General features: G+C 39.8%; 1 protein-coding gene across 1 annotated transcript in view; it reads left to right on the top strand.

The window, feature by feature from the left end:
• cps1 (carbamoyl-phosphate synthase 1, mitochondrial) overlaps positions 1–26,370 on the top strand; it is a 170,002-nt gene that overhangs the window by 129,646 nt on the left and 13,986 nt on the right. Inside the window, exons 33-35 of the mRNA XM_061879865.1 lie at positions 15,461–15,535; positions 17,233–17,331; positions 23,098–23,157. Coding sequence (XP_061735849.1) covers positions 15,461–15,535; positions 17,233–17,331; positions 23,098–23,157 — 234 coding nt within the window. The remainder of the gene's footprint in view (positions 1–15,460; positions 15,536–17,232; positions 17,332–23,097; positions 23,158–26,370) is intronic.

Genomic DNA, 26,370 nt, shown 5'->3' with positions numbered 1-26,370 from the left:
CTGGTCCACCGTTCCACGACGCTGTTCCTCCTGAATCCGAGGTTGGACTATCCGGCGTAGCCTCCTCTCCACTACACCTGAATAGACCTTACCGAGAAGGCTGAGTGTGATCCGCTTAAATCAACCAGCACTGTTTTAATAGACCGCAGGGTTCAAAGTTTAGAGAAAAAGTAGCGTCTTATAGTCCGGGATTTACGGTACTCACGACTATAACGTTGACATCGTGTTACGATTGTCCGGTTTGTTACCGAGCGCCATATTTATAGCGTCAGGTTTTGCCAGGTCAGTTTCCACTGGAGCACATTACCATCACAGCAGTTTTTGCCCTTTCCCCACACCTGAGAATGCTTGGAAGGGAGGCTTTCTCCTACCAGCTGGGAGGCTTACATCTTAGATTGGATATGAGAACGTTTGTGTCGCCAGCTGTTCTAAAGCCATTTTTTTTCCCAAAGTCATTTCTTTCTCTAATTACGTCTGAGTTGCTGTAACAATGGTTGCTGTTTGAAGCCAGCCAGGCAGGTATAATCCCCCACTCTTTACCGCCACCTAAAGTTTTCCATTTCTACTCCGTCTGCTCGTGAGGAATATTAATCGAAACTCTAAAGGTGCATTCCCCAGACCTGAAGACTTCCACAGTTAACTTTTGGTCTACGAATGTTTCCCATAGCGTACCAATGGTCCAACCGAATCTTATTTGGGTTCTTGTCCCTTGTTCAACACGTACTAGAATTTTTTTTTTTTAGGAATTTTGCCTATCATTCACAATCCTAATTTATGACTAGATGACATGTTTTTTTTTTGTTTTTTTTGTACATTCTAAATGATAAAATACAGCTAGTACGAGGTAGATCACAATGTAGCTAAGGGGGGTACATTACTGCGCCCATAAAATCATCTAAAAAAGCATCAACAATACTCCATTTACATGGCGTGACCTAAATATTGACAAGTATTAGCGATATTGCTATTTATCATTCACAAGAACATAATTTAATTTGTTTTGTGACCCGACCTCGGATAAGCGGAAGATGATGGATGGATGGATGGATGGATGGCATTCCTAAGTCATAAAATATGGCGAGTACAAGGGGGTTGACCATGCAGAAAATTACGTTACTCCATAAAGTCCTCTAAAAAAAACATCCAAAAAGTGCCTAAAATACCCAATTTTTTATTTTTTTTATACATTCTAAATCATAAAATACAGCAAGTACGAGGTAGCTCACAATGTAGCTAAGGGGGGTATATTACTGCGCCCATAAAATCATCTAAAAAAGTATCAACAATACTCCATTTACATGTCGGGACCTAAATATTGACAAGTATTAGCGATATTGTTATTTATCATTGACAAGAACGTTTTTTAATTTGGTTTGTGCATTCCTAAATCATAAAATAAGGCAAGTACAAGGGGGTTGACGATGCAGAAAATTACGTTACTCCATAAAGTCCTCTTATAAAACATCCAAAAAGTGCCTAAAATACTAAATTTAAAAAAAAATGTCATACATTCTAAATGATAAAATACAGCTAGTACGAGGTGGCTAACAATGTAGCTAAGGGGGGTACATTACTGCGCCCATAAAATCATCTAAAAAAGCATCAACAATACTCCATTTACATGTCGGGACCTAAATATTGACAAGTATTAGCGATATTGTTATTTATCATTGACAAGAACATATTTTAATTTGGTTTGTGCATTCCTAAGTCATAAAATAAGGTAAGTACAAGGGGGTTGACGATGCAGAAAATTACGTTACTCCATAAAGTCCTCTTAAAAAACATCCAAAAAGTGCCTAAAATACTCAATTTTTTTTTTTTCATACATTCTAAACCATAAAATACAGCAAGTACGAGGTAGCTCACAATGTAGCTAAGGGGGGTACATTACTGCGCCCATAAAATCATCTAAAAAAGCATCAACAATACTCCATTTACATGTCGGGACCTAAATATTGACAAGTATTAGCGATATTGTTATTTATCATTGACAAGAACATATTTTAATTAGTTTTGTGCATTCCTAAGTCATAAAATAAGGCAAGTACAAGGGGGTTGACGATGCAGAAAATTACGTTACTCCATAAAGTCCTCTTAAAAAACATCCAAAAAGTTCCTAAAATACTCAATTTTTTATATTTTTTATACATTCTAAATCATAAAATACAGCAAGTACGAGGTAGCTCACAATGTAGCTAAGGGGGGTACATTACTGCGCCCATAAAATCATCTAAAAAAGCATCAACAATACTCCATTTACATGTCGGGACCTAAATATTGACAAGTATTAGCGATATTGTTATTTGTCATTGACAAGAACATATTTTAATTTGGTTTGTGCATTCCTAAGTCATAAAATAAGGTAAGTACAAGGGGGTTGACGATGCAGAAAATTACGTTACTCCATAAAGTCCTCTTAAAAAAATCCAAAAAGTGCCTAAAATACTAAATTTTTTTTTTTTCATACATTCTAAACCATAAAATACAGCAAGTACGAGGTAGCTCACAATGTAGCTAAGGGGGGGTACATTACTGCGCCCATAAAATCATCTAAAAAAGCATCAACAATACTCCATTTACATGTCGGGACCTAAATATTGACAAGTATTAGCGATATTATTTATCATTCACAAGAACATATTTTAATTTGTTTTGTGCATTCCTAAGTCATAAAATATGGCGAGTACAAGGGGGTTGACCATGCAGAAAATTACCTTACTCCATAAAGTCCTCTAAAAAAAAAAACATCCAAAAAGTGCCTAAAATACAAAATTTTTTATTTTTTTTATACATTCTAAATCATAAAATACAGCAACTACGAGGTAGCTCACAATGTAGCTAAGGGGGGTACATTACTGCGCCCATAAAATCATCTAAAAAAGCATCAACAATACTCCATTTACATGGCGTGACCTAAATATTGACAAGTATTAGCGATGTTATTTATCATTGACAAGAACATATTTTAATTTGGTTTGTGCATTCCTAAGTCATAAAATAAGGCAAGTACAAGGGGGTTGACGATGCAGAAAATTAGGTTACTCCATAAAGTCCTCTTAAAAAACATCCAAAAAGTGCCTAAAATACTTCATTTAAATTTTTTTTCATACATTCTAAATCATAAAATACAGCAAGTACGAGGTGGCTAACAATGTAGCTAAGGGGGGTACATTACTGCGCCCATAAAACCATCTAAATAAAGCATCAACAATACTCCATTTACATGTCGTGACCTAAATATTGACAAGTATTAGCGATATTGTTATTTATCATTGACAAGAACATATTTTAATTTGTTTTGTGCATTCGTAAGTCATAAAATACGGCGAGTACAAGGGGGTTGACGATGCAGAAAATTACATTATTCCATAAAGTCCTCTTAAAAAACATCCAAAAAGTGCCTAAAATACTGCATTTAAAATGTTTTTCATACATTCTAAATCATAAAATACAGCAAGTACGAGGTGGCTAACAATGTAGCTAAGGGGGGTACATTACTGCGCCCATAAAACCATCTAAAAAAAGCATCAACAATACTCCATTTACATGTCGGGACCTAAATATTGACAAGTATTAGCGATATTGTTATTTATCATTGACAAGAACATATTTTAATTAGTTTTGTGCATTCCTAAGTCATAAAATAAGGCAAGTACAAGGGGGTTGACGATGCAGAAAATTACGTTACTCCATAAAGTCCTCTTAAAAAACATCCAAAAAGTGCCTAAAATACTCAATTTTTTATTTTTTTTATACATTCTAAATCATAAAATACAGCAAGTACGAGGTAGCTCACAATGTAGCTAAGGGGGGTACATTACTGCGCCCATAAAATCATCTAAAAAAGCATCAACAATACTCCATTTACATGTCGGGACCTAAATATTGACAAGTATTAGCGATATTGCTATTTATCATTGACAAGAACATATTTTAATTAGTTTTGTGCATTCCTAAGTCATAAAATAAGGCAAGTACAAGGGGGTTGACGATGCAGAAAATTACGTTACTCCATAAAGTCCTCTTAAAAAACATCCAAAAAGTGCCTAAAATACTCAATTTTTTATTTTTTTTATACATTCTAAATCATAAAATACAGCAAGTACGAGGTAGCTCACAATGTAGCTAAGGGGGGTACATTACTGCGCCCATAAAATCATCTAAAAAAGCATCAACAATACTCCATTTACATGTCGGGACCTAAATATTGACAAGTATTAGCGATATTGCTATTTATCATTCACAAGAACATATTTTAATTTTTGTGCATTCCTAAGTCATAAAATATGGCGAGTACAAGGGGGTTGACCATGCAGAAAATTACCTTACTCCATAAAGTCCTCTAAAAAAAACCATCCAAAAAGTGCCTAAAATACTCAATTTTTTATTTTTTTTATACATTCTAAATCATAAAATACAGCAACTACGAGGTAGCTCACAATGTAGCTAAGGGGGGTACATTACTGCGCCCATAAAATCATCTAAAAAAGCATCAACAATACTCCATTTACATGGCGTGACCTAAATATTGACAAGTATTAGCGATGTTATTTATCATTGACAAGAACATATTTTAATTTGGTTTGTGCATTCCTAAGTCATAAAATAAGGCAAGTACAAGGGGGTTGACGATGCAGAAAATTAGGTTACTCCATAAAGTCCTCTTAAAAAACATCCAAAAAGTGCCTAAAATACTTCATTTAAATTTTTTTTCATACATTCTAAATCATAAAATACAGCAAGTACGAGGTGGCTAACAATGTAGCTAAGGGGGGTACATTACTGCGCCCATAAAACCATCTAAAAAAAGCATCAACAATACTCCATTTACATGTCGTGACCTAAATATTGACAAGTATTAGCGATATTGTTATTTATCATTGACAAGAACATATTTTAATTTGTTTTGTGCATTCCTAAGTCATAAAATATGGCGAGTACAAGGGGGTTGACGATGCAGAAAATTACATTATTCCATAAAGTCCTCTAAAAAAACATCCAAAAAGTGCCTAAAATACTCCATTTATATATCATGACCTGAATATTAACAAGTATTAGCCATATTGTTATTACGAGTGCTAACACAGTGGAACTAATTTAAGCAGCGCTAACTAGCTATTGACGTTGAGCTGCTTCATCGCCTCTGAGTTGGTGAAAGTCAATTCTAGATGATAAATCATGCCTGTCACCTGGATAGCAGAAGGTTGTGGACATAAACGCACAAGTTGGTCAGCTAATACATCCAACTTTGACCCAGAGATGGCGAGAGACACAAAAAAAAAATACTTTTTTTTTAACCCTTCTAGGATTATGATGTAAAGGGGAAGATGTAAATATTCCATCAGTCTTTATTCCAAGTGAGAGCAGACATTATACAGTGATTGTTTTGTTTGTTTATCTTGTTTAGCACTGTGCAATACTGCTACAAGATGCTTAGTGTTTGTTTCGCACACAGCTTCTACAACTTGTAGATCATCCTCCTTCAGGCTCAAAAATATAAGTTTCTGGATGTAAATGGGTTGTACTTGTGTAGCGCTTTTCTACCTTCAAGGTACTTAAAGCGCTTTGACACTATTAACACATTCACCCATTCACACACTGATGGCGGGAGCTGCCATGCAAGGCGCTAACCAGGACCCATCAGGAGCAAGGGTGAAGTGTGAAGTACTAAAACATTATCATAGATTTTTGAGCGCCGTGTGTAATTGTCTATATTTTCAATGGAACATGTAAAATGTTGGTGTTTACTTGAGACATATTGCCATCATAGTGGAGACTACACTTATCTCTTATGTCTGACTGCCATCTACTGGTCACACTTATCATTACACATGTAAATGGTAAATGGATTATATTTGTATAGCGCTTTTGTACCTTTTTTAAGGAACTCAAAGCGCTTTAACACTATTTCCACATTCACCCATTCACACACTGATGGCGGGAGCTGTCATGCAAGGCGCTAACTAGGTCCCATTAGGAGCAAGGGTGAAGTGTCTTACTCGAGGACACAACGAACGTGACAAGGTTGATAGAAGGTGGGGATCGAACCAGGAACCCTCAGGTGGCTGGCACGGCCACTCTCCTGTCCCTGATCATTATTTATCCCAAAGTAGTCTTTGTTGTTTCAAGTCTGCCATGATTAGTAGTCTTGTTGTTGTTGAAGGCAAAGTGAATGTTGTCATGCGTCTGTGAAATGAATGCGCCGCCGTATGCTTTAAATAATCAAAATATTTAAATATTACATGTTATCATGAATGTTACTAGATACTACATATATACTTACGTAAAACCTTGATAGAGGTGTTTGGATTTTTCTTAGAGTGCTTTATAGGTGGAATGGAGCAACTTCTGTCAACTCCATTGTTGGCTGACTATTGCTAATGTTTATTTTCAATTTAGACAGCATAAAAAATTAAAATCTATGAATACTCTCATTCATTCAGGTCATTGTCGTCTTTGACCAGACCTGGGCAAATTAAGGCCCGGGGGACACATGCGGCCCGTTGAGCTTTTCAATCTGGCCCGCCGGATGTTCCCAAATCATTTTTGTAGATCTTTAAGTTGGAAAGTGCAGTCATGTAAACCTTGAACTATACAAAGTATTAAAATGGTTGGAATCTGCGTTTTTGCACGATATACTAGTTACTATGGTCTTCTAATTAGTTACTATGTTAATCTACGTCACAGTAGCTCAGATGAGGCACCAAGCAGTGTGGGCGGGGAGTGTTTCCACAGACGCGGAAGGAGATTTTCACAAAGTTCCAAAGCTTAGTGATCTATAGAATAGAACAGGGGTAGGGAACCTATGGCTCTACAGCCAGATGTGGCTCTTTTTATGACTGCATCTGGCTCTCAGATAAATCCGAGTTGACACTGCTTGACATGGTAAGTAATGAATAATTCCGCTTGTAATCACAGTGTTAAAAGTAACGTTCAAAATGTAAAACATTCTCGTGCATTTTAATCCATCCATCCGTTTTCTACCGCACCTGTTCAAGAAGTTGCGTTAATGGTAAAAAGTTATTTATTTATTATTGATTAGTGTGGGGCTTGCCCTCCTGGGGGTTCTTCAGACCACCAAGCACTGACATGAGAGCCTTTTTCAGGGTTACAATATTGTTTTATTTTTCCATAAGTCTCTCAGTTGCTTTCCAGCAATTTTCTTTTTCTCTTTCGTTCTCGCTCGCACTCTTGCCCCAACCCCGTCTCTCCTCCTGGCTGCTGCTTATAACATAGCGACAGGCTATTAGATAACAACGCCCAGGTGGGCCGTCTATGCACCTGTCGCTGATTTCGAGGCCGGTCCTGGCACACCCTGCTTCGCTGCAGGCCCGCAGGCCACACCCCCTCCACAGTTAGCTTCAGAATAACAATGTTATTACAGAGAATAACAGACTTATTATACTCTATAAATGTTGGTTTTACTTAAATGTACGTGTTTAGTTGTGTTCAGTGTAAAAAAAATATATGGCTCTTACGGAAATACCTTTTTAATATATTTGGCTTCTTGGCTCTTTTAGCCAAAAAGATTCCCGACCCCTGGAATAGAATAAAATAGAAAGTACTTTATTGATCCCTGGGGTTATTCAGCAAATATCAGATATGTCAGATCATGGGTGGATTTATTGTGTACCCTTCGCGTTCATATTTCACGGTTTGTTTCATTTTTGTTGCGTTTCACTTGAGTGTAAAATGTGTCGATCGAAAGGGGGTCTGATGTTCATATTTTGTCAATATTCAGTGTTTTATCCTTCGTAGAAAAATGTAAAAATTCCATTCCGTTTTTTAAGGCAGTTCTGTCATAATGTTTCTAGCATTCAATCAGACATTATTGTGAGATTTTGTATTAGTGTTCCTAAACATTATACCTCCCCCCAGACACATTTTTTTCTCTAAATGTGGCCCCCGAGTCAAAATAATTGCCCATGCCTGTCTTAGACCATGAACACGAACTGATGAAGTCTCGGCGAAACGTCTTCCAAGACAAACCAAACAGTCCAGTTGGGATCGATTGAATGCCTTAACACAGTGGTTCTCAACCTTTTTTCAGTGATGTACCCCCTGTGAATATTTTTTAATTCAAGTACCCCCTAATCAGAGCAAATGTTACGCCTGTTCGGCATCGTGGTGCAGGGTTCGATTCCCTCAAGGATGCATCGAAATACAACACAGCAAAGGTAAGGTTTAACTATTTGTTTGAATAACAAAATGTGCTACAAAACAAAAATACAGGAGCTAAGAAAAGGCAAACAAAAGACGCTAGCATGAAAGCTAGGATAAACAAATAGTAAACTAAACTGGCACATAGGCACACAAAGGGGAAAAACAAAACATTTAGCATGGGAGCTAAGAATGAATAAAACTGCGCAGCGTGAGAGCTCGCGAGAATAATACAGGAATTTTATGTAAGCAAAAGTGCAAAGCAGACGTACCGTTGTGTGAAAACAAACTAGAGTCCCAGGCAAAAGAATGAAAAGAGGAAGGCTTATAAAGGGAAGGGGATTAACAGAGAACAGGTGTGCAGGAACCGGGAGTAACAGCTGAAAAGTAATAAGTAACCATGGTGATTGACTAAACGGGAAATAAACGGATCAAACGGAGAATGAGAACAAAGATGGAAAAACAAACAATATGTGAAGATCCGAGTCACAGATCGCAACAGCAAAGCAATTTTGGTTGAAAAAAAAGAGATAAAGTAAAATACAGCACTATGTCATCAGTTTCTGATTTACTAAATTATATAACAGTGCAAAATATTGCTCATTTGTAGTGGTCTTTCTTGAACTATTTGGGAAAAAAATATAAACTTGTTAAAAAAATAAACAAATGATTCAATTATAAATAAAGATTTCTACACATAGAAGTAATCATCAACTTAAAGTGTCCTCTTTGGGGATTGTAATAGAGATCCATCTGGATTCATCAACTTCATTCTAAACATTTCTTCACATAAAAATAGATCTTTAACATCAATATTTATGGAACATATCCACAAAAATCTGGCTGTCAACACTGAATATTGCATTGTTGCATTTTTGTTTCACAGTTTATGAACTTAAATTCATATTTTGTCGAGGTATTATTCAATATATTTATAAATGATTTCTGAATTGCTGCTATTATATTTTTAAAAAATGTCACGTACCCCTTGGCATACCTTCAAATCTCCCGTCCAAAGGCAAAACCTAGTAACTCATGTCTAGCTGATTTTGAGAAAACAAAGGAAAAGCAATCTATCTTGATGCTGTCTTACAAAGATCTACAAAGTCATCAAACGTATAGATGTTTTCTTGAGCTTTCATTTCCTTGCCGCTTGAGCCATGGATTGAATCTGCTCTCATGAACGTGTGCCCTTTCTCCAGATATTTTATCACAATCTCGGGTGGGCCCCATTCTGCGTTTGCACATTGGGCAAGAGCCGTGTACGGCGTCCAGTTTTTATTTTGACCTCCACAGTTATCTTCCCAAAAGAGTATGCAAAGGGAAGAATCAAGAACAATACATTTAATGAAGGTGCTTGCAACGTCCTGGGCCAATCTTCCAAATATCCCCTCCTGCCATAATATCACATAATCAGGTTGACCGTCGGCCCCCATTCGTGCAAATGTCTCATTAAAGACAATAAGGCGACTGACATAGAAGCTCCGATTGGTCCCTTGAGATACTAGGTTTTTCTGTTGTATCTACGCGGTTATGTGGTAGTTGCTAGGTCTTGCCATGCGCGTAACAGCTTACTTACGGAACAAATTACAATATCGCATACACTAATGTCAAGCATATTACCTAGGAACTCCAAAATTATTATCAGCTCAGTTTTGACCAAAATAGAGTTACTGGGTTTTGCCTTTGGACGGGAGAAATACCCCCATTCGAGAAACACTGTCCTAAGAAAAACATTCGTTCTCTTCTTTCACAAAGATTGTGAATGATAGACAACCTTCCCCCCCAAAAAATAGTGCAGTTGTGAAGTGAAGTGAATTATATTTATATAGCGCTTTTCTCTAGTGACTCAAAGCGCTTTACATAGAGAAACCCAATATCGAAGTTACATTTAAACCAGTGTGGATGGCACTGGGAGCAGGTGGGTAAAGTGTCTTGCCCAGGGACACAACGGCAGTGACAGGGATGGCGGAAGCGGGAATCGAACCTGCAACCTTCAAGTTGCTGGCACGCCCACTCTACCAACCGAGCTGTACCGCACCACTTACAGTTCCCCTTAAAAACAATAAGATATTCATATTGTGTTGTCGTTCAAACGTTGTGACTCCTGTTCCCGACTGCGTTCGTTGTCAGAAACAATTTGAAGTGGAAATGTTTGACTATTATTTTTCTTCAGCTTGGCTGGCGCCCGGAGATAAAATTGCCGAGGAGCGTTCACAATTCCTCCGTCTCTAAGACGTGGGCGGTTAGCGGGGATATGGAGATGGCGATGCTCCGTCGTTGTGTGTTAAGCTTGTGCGTTTAATTCCACGTTTGCAACACTAACCGTTATCATCAAGACACAGGGGTTTTTTTTTTCTTCCATGTACGACGTTCACTAAGGTAATTTTAGAGTATTTCAAATCGGAATGTTGCAATAGTTTACAAAGGGAGGGGGTGACAATTTGTCCATTGTTAGCTGAGTGTCTGTTAGAAATGAAAGAATAACACCAAACATGAATAATTTAAATGACATTGCAATCTGTTTTTGCGGTTTGAACATTGCATGCATGTACAGTTGTGATCAAAATGATTCAACCCCCACACAATTTTGGTGTTTTAGCAAGTTGGACATTCATTCCGTATTTTGTTTATAGTCATATCAAATAAAGATGCATTAAATAGACAAATGCAACTCGAATTACAACATATTTTGTAACATACCGGGCTTCACGGTGGCAGAGGGGTTAGTGCGTCTGCCTCACAATACGAAGGTCCTGCAGTCCTGGGTTCAAATCCAGGCTCGGGATCTTTCTGTGTGGAGTTTGCATGTTCTCCCCGTGAATGCGTGGGTTCTCTCCGGGTACTCCGGCTTCCTCCCACCACCAAAGACATGCACCTGGGGATAGGTTGATTGGCAACACTAAATTGGCCCTAGTGTGTGAATGTGAGTGTGAATGTTGTCTGTCTATCTGTGTTGGCCCTGCGATGAGGTGGCGACTTGTCCAGGGTGTACCCCGCCTTCCGCCCGATTGTAGCTGAGATAGGCGCCAGCGCCCCCCGCGACCCCGAAAGGGAATAAGCGGTAGAAAATGGATGGGATGGATGTAACATACCAAACATTGTCATTTCTCTTAATATCTAATTGACAAAATTATTCAACCCCTTGAAGATCATGACTCTTAAGAAGAGAATGTGAATAAGGTATTTTCAATCAGGTGTTGAAAACACCTGTAGATGTGATTAAGAACCATAACGAGCAACAATTAAACTGATTGAAAAAGACTCTGACGCTCAGCTTCTTGTAGATGGTCAATGGTGTATTTGCAACATGGTGAAGTCCAGGGAGTGGTCAAAGAAGTCAAGAGAGGTGTTAATTTCTCTTCATAAGAAAGGATATGGATATAAGAAAATAGCAAAGACATTACACATTCCAAGAGATACAGTTGGGAGCATAATTCGCAAGTTTAAAGCTAAAGGCACAGTGGAAACACTACCTGGGCGTGGTAGAAAGAGGATGCTGTGTGCAACTGCTGACCGGTATTTGAAGCATACAGTGGTGAAAAACCCCCGGGTAACAGCTGAGGAACTACAACAGGACATTGCAGAGGAGGGAACGGAGGTTTCGTCCCAAACAATAAGGCGCGCACTACGAGATGAAGGCCTCCATGCCAGAACTCCCAGGCGCACCCCACTTCTGAATACCAGGCACAAGAATAAAATGGACTCCAGTATGCCAAAAATCATCTGGATAAACCCCAAAGGTTTTGGGAAACTGTTCTATGGAGTGATGAGACAAAACTGGAACTCTTTGGGCCTATGAATCAACATTATGTCTGGAGGAGAAAAAATGAAGCTTCCAAAGAGAAGAACACCTTGCCTACTGTTAAGCATGGTGGGGGGTCAATCATGCTCTGGGGCTGTTTCTCTGCCTCAGGTACCGGGAATCTCCCGTGCGTTCAAGGCATTATGAATTGTATTTCCTAGCAGGATATATTAGCTGCAAATGTCATGAAGTCAGTGACAAAGCTGAGGCTTGGGAGACGTTGGACCTTCCAACAGGACAAGGATCCCAAGCATACCTCCAAATCAACATCAGAGTGGTTGCAGAAGAAGGGCTGGAAGACTCTGGAGTGGCCTTCACAGTCGCTAGACCTAAATCCTGTAGAAAAGCTGTGGTGGGACTTGAAGAAGGCAGTTGCAGCACGCAAGCCCAAGAATATGAATGAACTGGAGGCCTTTGCCCAAGAGGAATGGGCTAAAATACCTGTAGATGGTTGCAAGAAGCTTGTGTCCGCTTATGTGTCACCTTTGAAGGATGTCATTACTGCCAAAGGGTGTTCTACTAAGTACTAAAGATGCATGGTACCAGGGGGTTGAATCATTTTGTCAATGACATATTAAGAAAAGTGTCCTTTTTTGGTATTTTGTAAAATAGTGTTACAATTTAAGTTGCATTTGTCTATTTGACACATTTTTATTTGATATGACTATAAACAAAATACGGAAAAAATGTCCAACTAGCTAAAACACCAAAATTGTGTGGGGCGATATATTGATATACTCAATGTATCGCGGGTTTGTCTCTGTGCTATATAGAAAATGACTATTGTGATATTGGAGTATACGTTCTCACGGAGTTGCTTTTAGCAGCTGCCATTACAATGCAGGCTTTTATCAGTATTTCTTGTCTCTCCTCCGTCCATCCATTTACTACCGCTAGAGCAGGGGTGTCAAACTCAAATACAGAGTGGGCCAAATTTCTAAACTGAACAAAGCCGCGGGCTAAAGTTGAACAACTTAACCTTTTAATAGGGACCCAAACAAGTTTTGCATTGAATATTGAACAAGCAAGGCTTATATAACTTTAAAGTGACATGCAAAATGAAGTTTTGTTGGTAGCGGGGGTGTATATTGTAGCGTCCCGGAAGAGTTAGTGCTGCAAGGGGATCTGGGTATTTGTTCTGTTGTGTTGATGTTGTGTTACGGTGTGTATGTTCTCCCAAAATGTGTTTATCATTCTTGTTTGGTGTGAGTTCACAGTGTGGCACATATTTGTAACAGTGTTAAAGTTGTTTATACGGCCACCCTCAGTGTGACCTGTATGGCTGTTGACCAAGTATACGTTGCATTCACTTGTTTGTGTGTGTAGAAGGCGCATATATTACGTGACTGGGCCGGCACGCTGTTTGTATGGAGGAAAAGCGGACGTGACGATAGGTTGTATAGGATGATAAAAGCAGTACCTTTAAGGCACGCCCCCAATATTGTTGTCCGGGTGGAAATTCGGGATAATGGTTGCCCCGGGAGATTTTGGGGGGAGGGGCACTGAAATTCGGGATTCTCCTGGAAAAATTAAGAGGGTTGGCAAGTATGAGAATTAGCGTTGAATAATTTATTATTCTCTCGAGCCAAATGAAATTACACTGCGGGCCAAATTTGGCCCACGGGCCAGAGTTTGACACCCCTGCGCTAGAGCCTATCTCAGCGAGAAACAAGACATACGTATACGCCCTCGCATAGCAGAGAGGTAGCAGCATGGGTAACGTTAGCTGTGGTGCTAGCGGAGCCGTGCGAGTGGTAGTACGAGAGAAAGAAGGTGCAAATCTGGTAACAAATGAATTAATTCCCAAGAAAAACTGAAGTGAGTTTATTTAAATGGTGATTTTTCTCTAGTGGCTCGAAGCGCTTTACATAGTGAAACCCAATATCGAAGTTACATTTAAAGCAGTGTGGGTGGCACTGGGAGCAGCTGGGTGAAGTGTCTTGCCCGAAGACACAACGCCAGTGACCAAGATGGCAGAAGTGGGAATCAAACCCTCAAGTTGCTGGCACGGCCACTCTACTAACCGGGCTTTAGCCCCCCCCCCCCCCCCCCCCAAAAAAAAAAACAGCAGGGGGTCCATCGTCTGGCGGTGGTTTAACTTCAAACGGTAATATGTCGTACAGACACCCGTAATTTGTCAAGTGTGGGGCAAAAGCGTCGCTACAAAAAGTAGCGTTACTGCTGATATTGTCAGGGTTATTTGGTGTCAAACCCCAAGATGCAGAGATGGAGGCAAGCATGGAGTGAGCAGACATGATTTAATAAAGATACTAAGACAAAATCAAACAAAAGGGTACTAACACAAAGCGCGCACGAGGTGGATAACAAACTAAGGGTCTTTAGCACAAAAGCTAGCAAGAAACAAAAAAGGGCCTAGCGTGGAAGCTAGCGGGTAGCAAACAGGAAAAACTGGAAACCGCTAATTGCTAACAGAAACAGCTTACCGCTCCGACGACCAGGACAAAGTGTAGCACGACAGGTAGTAGCTGTAACAAAACGACACGACCCGATAGCAACGACAAAAGCGACATGTGGCAACGACAATACAATGATCCCGCAACTGACACAAGACAAAGCTGGTACAAATAGGAGCGGGCTGATGGTTAACAGGTGTGGCCAGGTGCCAATCAGCCGCTGCTGAGGAGGAACACACCACTCAGGGAACAAGACAGGAAGCTCACAAAATAAGAGCACTAGACAGGAACTCAGAAAAAGAAACGAAAACACAAACAAACTGTCAGTGGCAAGCCTGACAAATATGTAGCATCATTTGAAAAGTCACCTGCTAGAGAATGAAGAGTGCTTGAAACTCCGCGCGTCAACATTTCCGTTTGGTGCCACACCAACAAAATGCCAAGGCAACCGATTCCACATCAACACCGTATGAAAAAATAGTCAACAGCAGGAGATAACTACCACATAGTGAAGGACATACACTATTTGATTTCCTATCATGCAGCTAATTTTTGTTTGCAGTTATTGAAATATCTTGTGACATCATGCACAAAAGTGCGCTTTATTTGTTTTCAACTATTGCAGTGGCGTTCTGTGCAAAAAGTGCACTTTAATTCAGTGTTTTGATACGTCATCTTAGTGACATCATGCACAAAAGTGCACTAATAGCTTGTTTTAAAATGTCTCTGACAATCTTGCACTTTCTGTTTTGAAATGACCTGAATGTTTGTGCCACTGCTTAACTGTTTAATAAATACACTTTTTGTTGTAATTTCCCTCCCTGCGTGAACGTTTAAAAGTAGCATATATTAATGCAGTATGAAGAAGAATGTTTTAATGTAGGCACATATAATCATCATACTGCTGTGATTATATGCATCAAATGTTCATTCAAGGCGAAGGCAAAATATGGAGGTAAACATGGTGTATCGTGACACGGCCTTAACAATTACATTTCTGGAGATGAGATTGTTGAATAGTTGAAATGTACTATAACAAGCATGACGACACCAAGTGTATTTGTCCATTCCCCACCAGGCACCCATGTTCTCTTGGCCCCGCCTGAGGGATGCGGATCCTGTACTTCGCTGCGAGATGGCCTCGACCGGGGAAGTATGTTCCTTTAAGTTCAGCTTCACTTAATTTCCGCCCGTTTTGTCTGTCGCCCAGCTTATAGAATTTAATGGCAGCAACACATTGCAAAAAAGTTGGCACGAGGGTTTTTACCACTGTGTTAGATGGCCTTTCCTTTTAACAACACGCAGTAAACGTTTGGGAACTGAGGAGTTGCATTTTTTTAACTTTTCAGGTGGAATTATTTCCCATTCTTGCTTGATGTACAGCTTAAGTTGTTCAACAGTCCGAGGTCTCCATTGTGGTATTTTAGGCTTCATTATACACCACACATTTTCAATGGGAGACAGGTGTGGACTACAGGCAGGCCGGTTTAGTACCCGTAGTCTTTTACTATGAAGCCACGCTGGTGTAACACGTGGCTTGGCATTGTCTTGCTGAAATAAGCAGGGTCCTCCATGATAATGCAACATATGTTGCTCCAAAACCTGAATGTACCTTTGAGCATTAATGGTGCCTTCATAGATGTGTAAGTTACCCATGCCTTGGGCACTAATGCACCCCCATACCATCACAGATGCTGGCTTTTGAACTTTGCACCTAGAACAGTCCGGATGGTTGTTTTCCTCTTTGTTCCAGAGGACACCACGTCAACAGATTCCAAAAACAATTTAATATGTGGACTCGTCAGACCACAGAACAGTTTTCCACTTTGTTCGGGCCCAGTGAAGCCAGGGGCGTTTCTGGGTGTTGTTGATAAATGGCTGTCGCTTTGCATAGTAGAGTATTACCTTGCACTTACAAATGTAGCGACAGACTGTAGTTACTGACAGTGGTTTTCTGAAGTGTTCCTGAGCCCATGGGGTGATATCCTTTATACACTAATGTCACTTTTTGATACAGTATCGCCTGAGGGATCGAAAGTCACAGGCATGTGCAGGGATTTCTCCAGATTCTCTGAACCTTTTGATGATATTACGGACCGTAGATGGTGAAATCCCTAAATTCCTTGCAATAGCTGGTTGAGAAATGTTGTTCTAAAACTGTTCGACAATTCGCTCAGACGTTTGTTCACAAAGTGGTGACCCTCACCCCTTCCTTGTTTGTGAATGACTGAGCATTTCATAGAAGCTGCTTTTATCCCCAATCATGGCACCTTCCTGTTCACCTATGGGATGTTCCAAATAAGTGTTTGATGAGCATTCCTCAACTTTCTCAGTCTTTTTTGCCACATGCGCCAGCTTTTTAAGACATGTCGCAGGCATAAAATTCCAAATGAGCTAGTATTTGGGGAACAAATCCTTAAGTTTACCAGTTCGAACATTAAATATCTTGTCTTTGCAGTCTATTCAATTGAGTATAGGTTGAAAAGGATTTGCAAAACATTGTATTCTGTCTTTATTTATGATTTACACAACGTGCCAACTTCACTGCTTTTGGGATTTGAACACACGTGTGTGTGTTATTTATATATATATATATATATATATATATATATATATATATATATATATATATATTAGCAGCACTGGTTGAAGCTGCAGAGTTATTTATATATTTTTAAAATAAAAGTCCAAATAAGAACAATTTCCACTTCAGCCATGGCTTGGATTATTGGAAAGTTGACTAAGGCGGTGTCTTTTAAAGTTTTACAATGTTATTCCCATTTATAGACTTGGTTGGTGAGTTTATGATTGTGTCATTTCCATCCTCCTGACTTTGAGTTTTTATTGTAGGTTGCCTGTTTCGGACCAAACATTTACTCGGCTTTCCTGAAGGCTATGCTCTCCACGGGCTTTAAGCTCCCACAGAAGGGCATCCTAATTGGGATTCAGGTGAGGCTCTTTGGCTGCTTTCTTTTTTGTTTGTGTATTAGAGAAATTGTGAAACTAAACAAGGGGCTTCAAGGGGTCCTTTGTGGAAAAAAAAAATCTACTTTTCTTACCTGTTGCCTCCTGTTTGTGTATCAGGATCCCCATAACTCCTTAAAAAGGGATCTCAAAGTGTAACATTTTCATCGTTATTTTACAACACATTACCGTAAATGAAAAAACAGAACCACTGTTGTTTTTTTTATTCCAGTAACTGAGCTGCCAGTTTTTTACAGTGGAAAAAATGCGTTACTTTCCATCCATCCATTTTCTACAGCTTATTCCCTTTGGGGTCTCGGGGCGCACTGGTGCCTATCTCAGCTACAATCGGGCGGAAGGTGGTGTACACCCTGGACAAGTCGCCACCTCATCGTGGGGCCAACACATACCGTAGATTTTATGGTAAAAAAACAGACTGTCGACAGAATTTTACCGTATAAAAAACCTTGGTAGAGTTTTTTTTAATTTACATTAATATTCGGTAAAAACAACTGTACCATAATGTTACTGTAAAATCCATCCATCCATCCATCCACTCTCTACCGCTCATTCCCTTTTGGGGTCACGGGGGGTGCTGGCGCCCATCTCAGCCACAATTGGGCGTAAGGCGGGGTGCACCCTGGACAAGTCGCCACCTCATTGCAGGGCCAACACCGACAGACAGACAACATTCACACTCACATTCACACTCTAGGGCCAATTTAGTGTTGCCAAACAACCTTGTAATTTTTACAGTTGACAATTTGATGGATAACTTGCTTTGAAATCATAAGTTAAGCAGACATTTAAGTAAATGTATTCTTATTTTGACAAAAAAAACGTTTGGAAAATATAGAAATATATTTGTTGCATCATTGGATGCTATTAAAATATTATTGATTTTTCTGTGAAAATAGGAAAAAACGAATACATTTATTAACAATTTTTCAGACCAGAAGGCGCATTTAAGGGGTGATATTATGATTTTATATTTACATGTAAAACACTTCCTTGTGGTCTACATAACATGTACCGTATTTTTCGGACTATAAGTCGCAGTTTTTTTCATAGTTTGGCCGGGGGTGCGACTTATGTATGAAATTATTAACACATTTCCGTAAAATATCAAATAATATTATTTAGCTCATTCACGTAAGAGACTAGACGTATAAGATTTCATGGGATTTATCGATTAGGAGTGACAGATTGTTTGGTAAAGGTATAGCATGTTCTATATGTTATAGTTATTTGAATGACTCTTACCATAATATGTTAGGTTAACATAGCAGGCACCTTCTCAGTTGGTTATTTATGTGTCATATAACGTACACTTATTCAGTCTGTTGTTCACTATTCTTTATTTATTTTAAATTGCTTTTCAAATGTCTGTTCTTGGTGTTGGATTTTATCAAATAAATTTCCCCCAAAAATGCGACTTATACCCCAGTGCGACTTACATATGTTTTTTTCCTTCTTTATTATGCATTTTCGGCCGGTGCGACGTATACTCCAGAGCGATTTATAATCCGAAAAATACGGTAAATGTATTCTTAATTTGACAAAAAAACAGTTTGGAAAATATAGAAATATGATATTTGTTGCATCATTGGATGCTATTAAAGTATTATTATTTTTCTGTGAAAATGGGAAAAAACTAATACATTTAAGTAAGAATTTTTCGGACCATAAGGTGCATTAAAGGGGTAATATTATGATTACATATTTACAGTTGTGATCAAAATTCTTCAACCCCCACACAATTTTGGTGTTTTAGCAAGTTGGACATTTATTCCCTATTTTGTTTATAGTCATATCAAATAAAGATGCATTGAATAGACAAATGCAACTTGAATTACATTATGTTATGTAACATACCAAACTGTGTCATTTCTCTTAATATCTCATTGACAAAATTATTTAGCCCCTTGAAGATCATAACTCTTAAGAACAGAACTTGAATAAGGTATTTTCAATCAGATGTGGAAAACACCTGTAGATGTGATTAGAACCATAACGAGCAACAATTAAACTGATTGATAAAGACTGTGACGCTCAGCTTCTTGTAGATGGTCAATGGTGTATTTGCAACATGGTGAAGTCCAGGGAGTGGTCAAAGAAGTCAAGAGAGGAGGTCATTTCTCTTCATAAGAAAGGATATGGATTTAAGAAAATAGCAAAGACATTACACATTCCAAGAGACACAGGAGCATAATTCGCAAGTTTAAAGCTAAAGGCACAGTGGAAACACTACTTGGGCGTGGTAGAAAGAGGATGCTGTGTGCGTACAGTGGTGAAAAACCCCCGGGTAACAGCTGAGGAACTACAACAGGACATTGCAGAGGGGGGAACGCAGGTTTTGTCCCAGACAATAAGGCGCGCACTACGAGATGAAGGCCTCCATGCCATAACTCCCAGGCGCACCCCACTTCTGACTACCAGGCATAAGAAAAATAGACTCCAGTATGCCAAAAATTATAGAAAAGCTGTGGTGGGACTTGAAGTAGGCAGTTGCAGCACGCAAGCCCAAGAATATGAATGAACTGGAGGCCTTTGCCCAAGAGGAATGGGCTAAAATACCTGTAGATGGTTGCAAGAAGCTTGTGTCCGCTTATGTATCACCTTTGAAGGATGTCATTATTGCCAAAGGGTGTTCTACTAAGTACTGAAGATGCATGTAACTAGGGGGTTGAATCATTTTGTCAATGGGATATTCAGAAAAATGTCCTTTTTTGGTATTTTGTAAAATACAGTGTTACAATTTAAGTTGCATTTGTCTATTTGACACATCTTTATTTGAAATGACTATAAACAAAATACGGAATAAATGTGCAACTTGCTAAAACACCAAAATTGTGTGGGGGTTGAATAATTATGATCATAACTGTACATGTAAAACACTTCCTTGTGGTCTGCATAACATATAATGGTGGTTCTTAGGTCAACATTTTGCATGGATTGTTTTACAGGTCATCTTCAAGCTTCTTTCTGACCGTCTCTTCAGGGTGTGCCTTAATTACGGGCCTCCACTTCGACAGCGTCTCCTCCGTCAAGTTTGTTGTACCGGTAGTTTTTAGCGCTTTCATCGCGAGTCTACTTTATATTAGAAATGGCAACCGTCGAGGATGAACGCCCCACAACAAGAGGATAGAGAAAAAGAAGGAACTTATTGATTACGACGCGGACGTGTGCACATTTCCAGGACTTATGCAGATCCCAAATACACATCAGCAGGTACCAGACGGTGAACAAAGTTGGTTTTGCATAATATTGCGAAACAAAACACCAGATAATGTCTCCTGATCGGTGCCATTTTGCGGTCCTTATACACACACCATAATAATACCGTATGTTGAAGCACAGTACGTCTGACTACTGTATCCGTAATGCTCCCACAATCCATCAAGTGCTGCGGCTTCGTAGCTTACCAAAATCTTACTAAAATGTTTTGACGCACGGATTTGTGAGCGCCGTTTGCAATGATTTATATTCTCAATGGAACAGCAAAATTTTGATGTTTCTTATTTACGTGTATTTACTTTGACTGAGGTTGCTGAATGAATGAATTGTTGCATGAGATTCCAAAATCCTGTCAGAAAAAGTGAGTTTCCAATCACCACATGCATGATCGGAGTAATTAAATCCTGCTGTCACCACGACTGTGACTTTGACTAATCCAACTTTGCCAAAGCTGTGTAATTGGAGCCCCTTGGGGAAGCCGTCCACTTCAAGGCAGACCCCTGGGGTCAACATGGCGGACAGATAGTAGTCCTGATGCAGGTCTACCTCCTGGGTCTAATAAACAATTCTTGTGGGAAGGTAAAACCTGAAAGTACGAGTATTTGGTCCTGGCAAAATAAATAAAAAAAAGACTATCAATGATAAATTAACCTTTTATTCAAACAATTAGGAAACATAACATAATTGGAACCATGTTGTACCACAACTGATTCAACAATACCGTATTTTCCGGACCATAAGGCGCACTGCCAATGAATGGTCTGCCTGATCTTTTTTCATATATAAGGAGCACCGGATTATAAGGCGCATTAAAGAAGTGATTATTTTCATTTTTTTCTAAATGTAAAACTCTTCCTTGGGTTCTACATAACATGTAATGGTAGTTCTTTGGTCAAAATGTTGCATAGATTGTTTTACAGATCATTTTCAAGCAGCTTTCTGACCGTCGCATCAGAATGCGCCGTTTTGTGGGCGGTCTTATTTACGTGGCTCACCTTCGGCAGCGTCTTCTCTCTGTCCTCTTTGTTGTAGCGGTGTAGCGTGCAAGGACGGGAGTGGAAGAAGCGTCAAAAGACGTAGCTAATTGTTTTACTGACATTCAGACTTTACTTCAATCAATAATGGAGCAGCATCCCCTCAAACAACAACACAGGAAATGTGTCCCGTGAAGAACCGTCCGACCGGAACACTAATAACTAAAGTTCCTTGGGTGAATAATGTAAACTCACGACACCGGTATGTTTTAGAGCTTTCATAGCGAGTTTACTGACAGATATAAGTAAAACATTTACAGTACTTTATATTAGAAATGGCTACAGTGGAGGATGAATGTTCCATAACAAGAAAATAGAGAAAAAGAAGACGGACTACAAAGGCAGACGCTTGCGATTTTTCACGATTTATGTAGCTCCCAAATACAGATCAGCACGTACCAGAAGGTAATAAAAAGTTGCTTTTGCATAATATTGGGAAACAAAACGCTGGATACACACACCATGATGATACTCGTATGTCGATGCACAGTACAATCCATCAAGCGGTGCGGGTTCATAGCTTACCAAAGTCGTACTAAAAGATTTTGATAGATTTTTGAGCGCCGAGTGTAATGTTTTATATTTTCAATAGAACATATAAAATGTTGGTGTTGTTGTTAGGGACGGCGTGGCTATGCGCAACCCGAGGGTCCCTGGTTCAATCCCCACCTAGTACCAACCTCGTCACGTCTGTTGTGTCCTTGAGCAAGACACTTCACCCTTGCTCCTGATGGGTGCTGGTTAGCGCCTTGCATGGCAGCTCCCTCCATCAGTGTGTGAATGGGTAAATGTGGAAGTAGTGTCAAAGCGCTTTGAGTACCTTGAAGGTAGAACAGCGCTATACAAGTACAACCCATTTATTTATTTATTTACTTGAGTCATATTGTAGTCTACATGTATCTCCTTTGTGTGACTGCCATTATAGTGCAGCCTACACTTATCGCTTATGTTTCACTGCCATCTACTGGTCACACTTATCATTAAACAATGTAAATGGTAAATAGATTATGCCTGTATAGCGCTTTTCTACCTTCAAGGTACTCAAAGCGCTTTGAGACTATTTCCACATTCACCCATTCACACACTGATGGCGGGAGCTGCCATGCAAGGCCCTAACCAGGACCCATCAGGAGCAAGGGTGAAATGTCTTGCTCAAGGACACAACGGACGTGACGAGAATGGTAGAAGCTGGAGATTGAACTAGGACCCCACAAGTTGCTGGCACAGCCACTCTCCCAACCGCGCCACGCCGTCCCCATGTACCACATAAAATAGTTTCGAGGTGGGTAAGCTCAACCAAACGTATTCCTTATATTAGGCACACCGGGTTTTAGGGCGCAATGTCAAGTTTTGAGAGAAAAAAAATGTTCAAGTTCATCTTATAGTCTGGAAAATACGGCACTTTGTTGTTGCTGTTTTTTGAACTCAGAAATGCAGAACTCTTCATGTAAAAATGTGCTGTTTCTGCTTTTCCTCCCAGCATTCATTTCGACCCAGTTTCCTGGCTATTGCGCATCAGCTGAAGGAGGAAGGCTTCAAGGTGCGTACTACAAGTTTCCTGTTGTGAATCGATTTGCTAATTTCTATTGACAATCCATCCCTTTTTTTTACTGGTTATCCCTTTTCGGAGGTGCTGGAGCCTATCTCAGCTGCAATCGGGCCTGGACAAGTCGCCACCTTATCGCAGGGCCAACACAGACAACATTCACACTCACCGATATTTGATGAATTCTAACACTTTTTATTAGTGGTGTCCAATAATATCGGACTGCCGATATTATCGGCCGATAAATGCTTTAAAATGTATTATAGGTAATTATTAGTATCTGTTTCAAAATGATCGGTATCTGTTTAAGAAAGTAAAATTTATAACTTCTTGAAAGACCGCTGTGTACACGGACGTGGGGAGTAATACAGACCGCCAATAAACCTTAAAGGCACTGCCTTTGTGTGCTGGCCCAATCACATAATATGAAGTAAATGCAAAACATTCTTGGTCAACAGCCATACAGGTCACACTGAGGGTGGCCGTATAAACAACTTTAACACTGTTACAAAAATGCGCCCCACACTGTAAAGCCACACCAAACAAGAACGACAAACACATTTCGGGAGAACATCCACACCGTAACACAACAGAACAAATGCCCAGAACCCCTTGTAGCACTAACTCTTCCGGGGCGCTACAGTATACACCCCCCCGCTGCTCCCCCACATCAACCTCCACATGCTCTCTCAGGGAGAGCATGTCCCATATTCCAAGCTGCTGTTTTGAGGCATGTTAAAAAAAAATTATGCACTTTGTGACCTCAATCATAAATATGGCCTTTTTTTTACATAACTTGAGTTAATTTATTTTGGAAAACCTTGTTACATTGTTCAATGCATCCAGCGGGGCATCACAACAAAATTAGGCATAATAATGTGTTCATTCCACGACTGTATATATCGGTATCGGTTGATATCAGAATCGGTAATTAAGACCTGGACAATATCGGATATCGGCAAAGAAGCCATTATCGGACATCTCTATTTCTTAGTTTTTATTGCATGTCCACCTTATGTTGTGTAACCTAAGGCCAAATGTAATTTGTTACAGAATGATAGCGAAACATCCGATCTGTTCAGATATAAATATTGCAACCAGGATTTTCAAACCCCTCTATTTTCAAATTTTTCAACTTACGAACCTTTAGGTTGTGCTATTTTTGCGTCTGTGTGCAAACACGTCATTCATCCATTTTTTTGTCCCGCTGGCAGCCGTTTTGTGTTAATTCCTATTGAACAGATTGTGGTGTCACAGCACAGTTTTCATACCACAGCTAGTTTTAAATGGTAATGAGAATGGACTTTTCTGGAAAAAATATGCCAAACCGAAGGATGAGCGCCTTTTCCAAAGCACACGCACAGCCCCTCCTTCCCGACCCCTCTGTCTGCTCCTCCCTTAGAGGACCTTTGCGCATATAGTACTGTAAATGGATTTTACTTTTTTAAATTATTATTGCAGCGATATGGTTGTTAAAGTTTAGGATTTTTGTGATTTCTGATCGTTTTTGAGGGCAGAAAAGGGACATCTGTGTGTTGTCAGAGCAGTGTGTTATACTACAGTTCAACTCGCTTCATCTGAAGCAGTATCGGGGCATAAAGTTATTTTCCTCCGGACTTAAATCTCCTTCCATCGATCCTATTGGACTTCGGGACATTAAAAAGTTTTCTTTCCATTCTCCATCGGAAAATTCCTTCAACTTCCGACTACCAGTCCTTGCTTCGGACCCGCATCAGCATTCATTCTTAGTCTGCTACGATCAATTATTTTTAACGTTGACTTGCAAGGAGCCGCAAAGGTGCCTTGTTTTGGTGTGACAACACCCGTCAGTGTTTCCCTCCGAAAATGTGTTATTTAAGGTGGTTTCTCTCCAGGGGGAAGGGTGCTTCGCCCGAGACAGGCGGACGGAAAGGGGTGGGTGGGTGGGTGGGTGTAAGGAACAGTGTAATTTGGCCTCTCACCACCATCACGTCTCCATCTCATCGCTGCCTCCACAGCCTGGGGGGGGGGGGGGCAATAGACTACTGGCTGTGGTTTAGTAGGCCGGCTTCGTCGCATGAAAAAGTCCACAACTTTGGGTGGTGCTTTCCACTTTGTATGCTAAATGGCAATATACGATATATATCTATTTTTTTCCGTCAAGTAAAAACAAAACAGTTCTACTAACCTGAGATACTAAGTATGTCATTGTTTTGACCTAGTAAATATTTACTTACTAAGACAAAATAAGGAGAAGTCAAATTAATGACTTGAAAAAAAGAGTTAAAAGTGGAGCCACATGCTGAGATATACTCACCTCATCATGCTTAATTTATTAGAGCTTTACGGAAGCCTGTAGTTGATTTTTATTATGTAAATGTTATTTTTTTTATCAACATGTGATAGTATGGACCCTGCCATTCAAAACTACGCTGCCCCATTACAAATGATTAAAGGCCTACTGAAATGAGATTTTCTTATTTAAACGGGGATCGCAGGTCCATTCTATGTGTCATACTTGATCATTTCGCGATATTGCCATATTTTTGCTGAAAGGATTTAGTAGAGAACATCGACGATAAAGTTCACAACTTTTGGTCGCTAATAAAAAAAGTCTTGCCTTTACCGGAAGTAACAGACACTGTGCGCGTGACGTCACGGGTTGTAAAGCTCCTCACATTCTCACATTAACAATTATAGCCACCAGCAGCTAGAGCGATTCGGACCGAGAAAGCAACAATTTCCCCATTAATTTGAGCGAGGATGAAAGATTCGTGGATGAGGATAGTGAGAGTGAAGGACTAGAAAGAAAAAAAGGCGAGGGCAGTGAGAGCGATTCAGAAGTTATTAGACACATTTACTAGGATAATTCTGGAAAATCCCTTATCTGCTTATTGTGTTACTAGTATTTTAGTGAGATTATATAGTACCTGAAAATCGGAGGGGTGTGGCCACGGGTGTGGTGACCACCAATTTCTCCGGGAGGAGGAGGTAATAATCCGCAGCTGCAGGAAGACGCAAGCTCCGCTCATGTCTACGGTAAGAGCCGACTTATTACCACAATTTTCTCAACGAAACCTGACGGTTGACATGTGGCCGGGAACCATGTTCGCTTGACTGCTCTGTTCCATAGTAAAGCTTCACTTTCGGGAATTTTAAACAAGGAAACACCTGCTGTGTTTTTGTTGCTAAAGGCAGCTGCAATACAGCGCTTTCCACGTTCATCTT

The sequence above is a fragment of the Nerophis ophidion genome, linkage group LG19 (assembly GCF_033978795.1).
Source record: "Nerophis ophidion isolate RoL-2023_Sa linkage group LG19, RoL_Noph_v1.0, whole genome shotgun sequence".
Lineage (NCBI taxonomy): Eukaryota > Metazoa > Chordata > Actinopteri > Syngnathiformes > Syngnathidae > Nerophis > Nerophis ophidion.
Note: the sequence above shows the minus strand (reverse complement) of the source record. Positions and strands in the feature narration are given on the sequence as shown.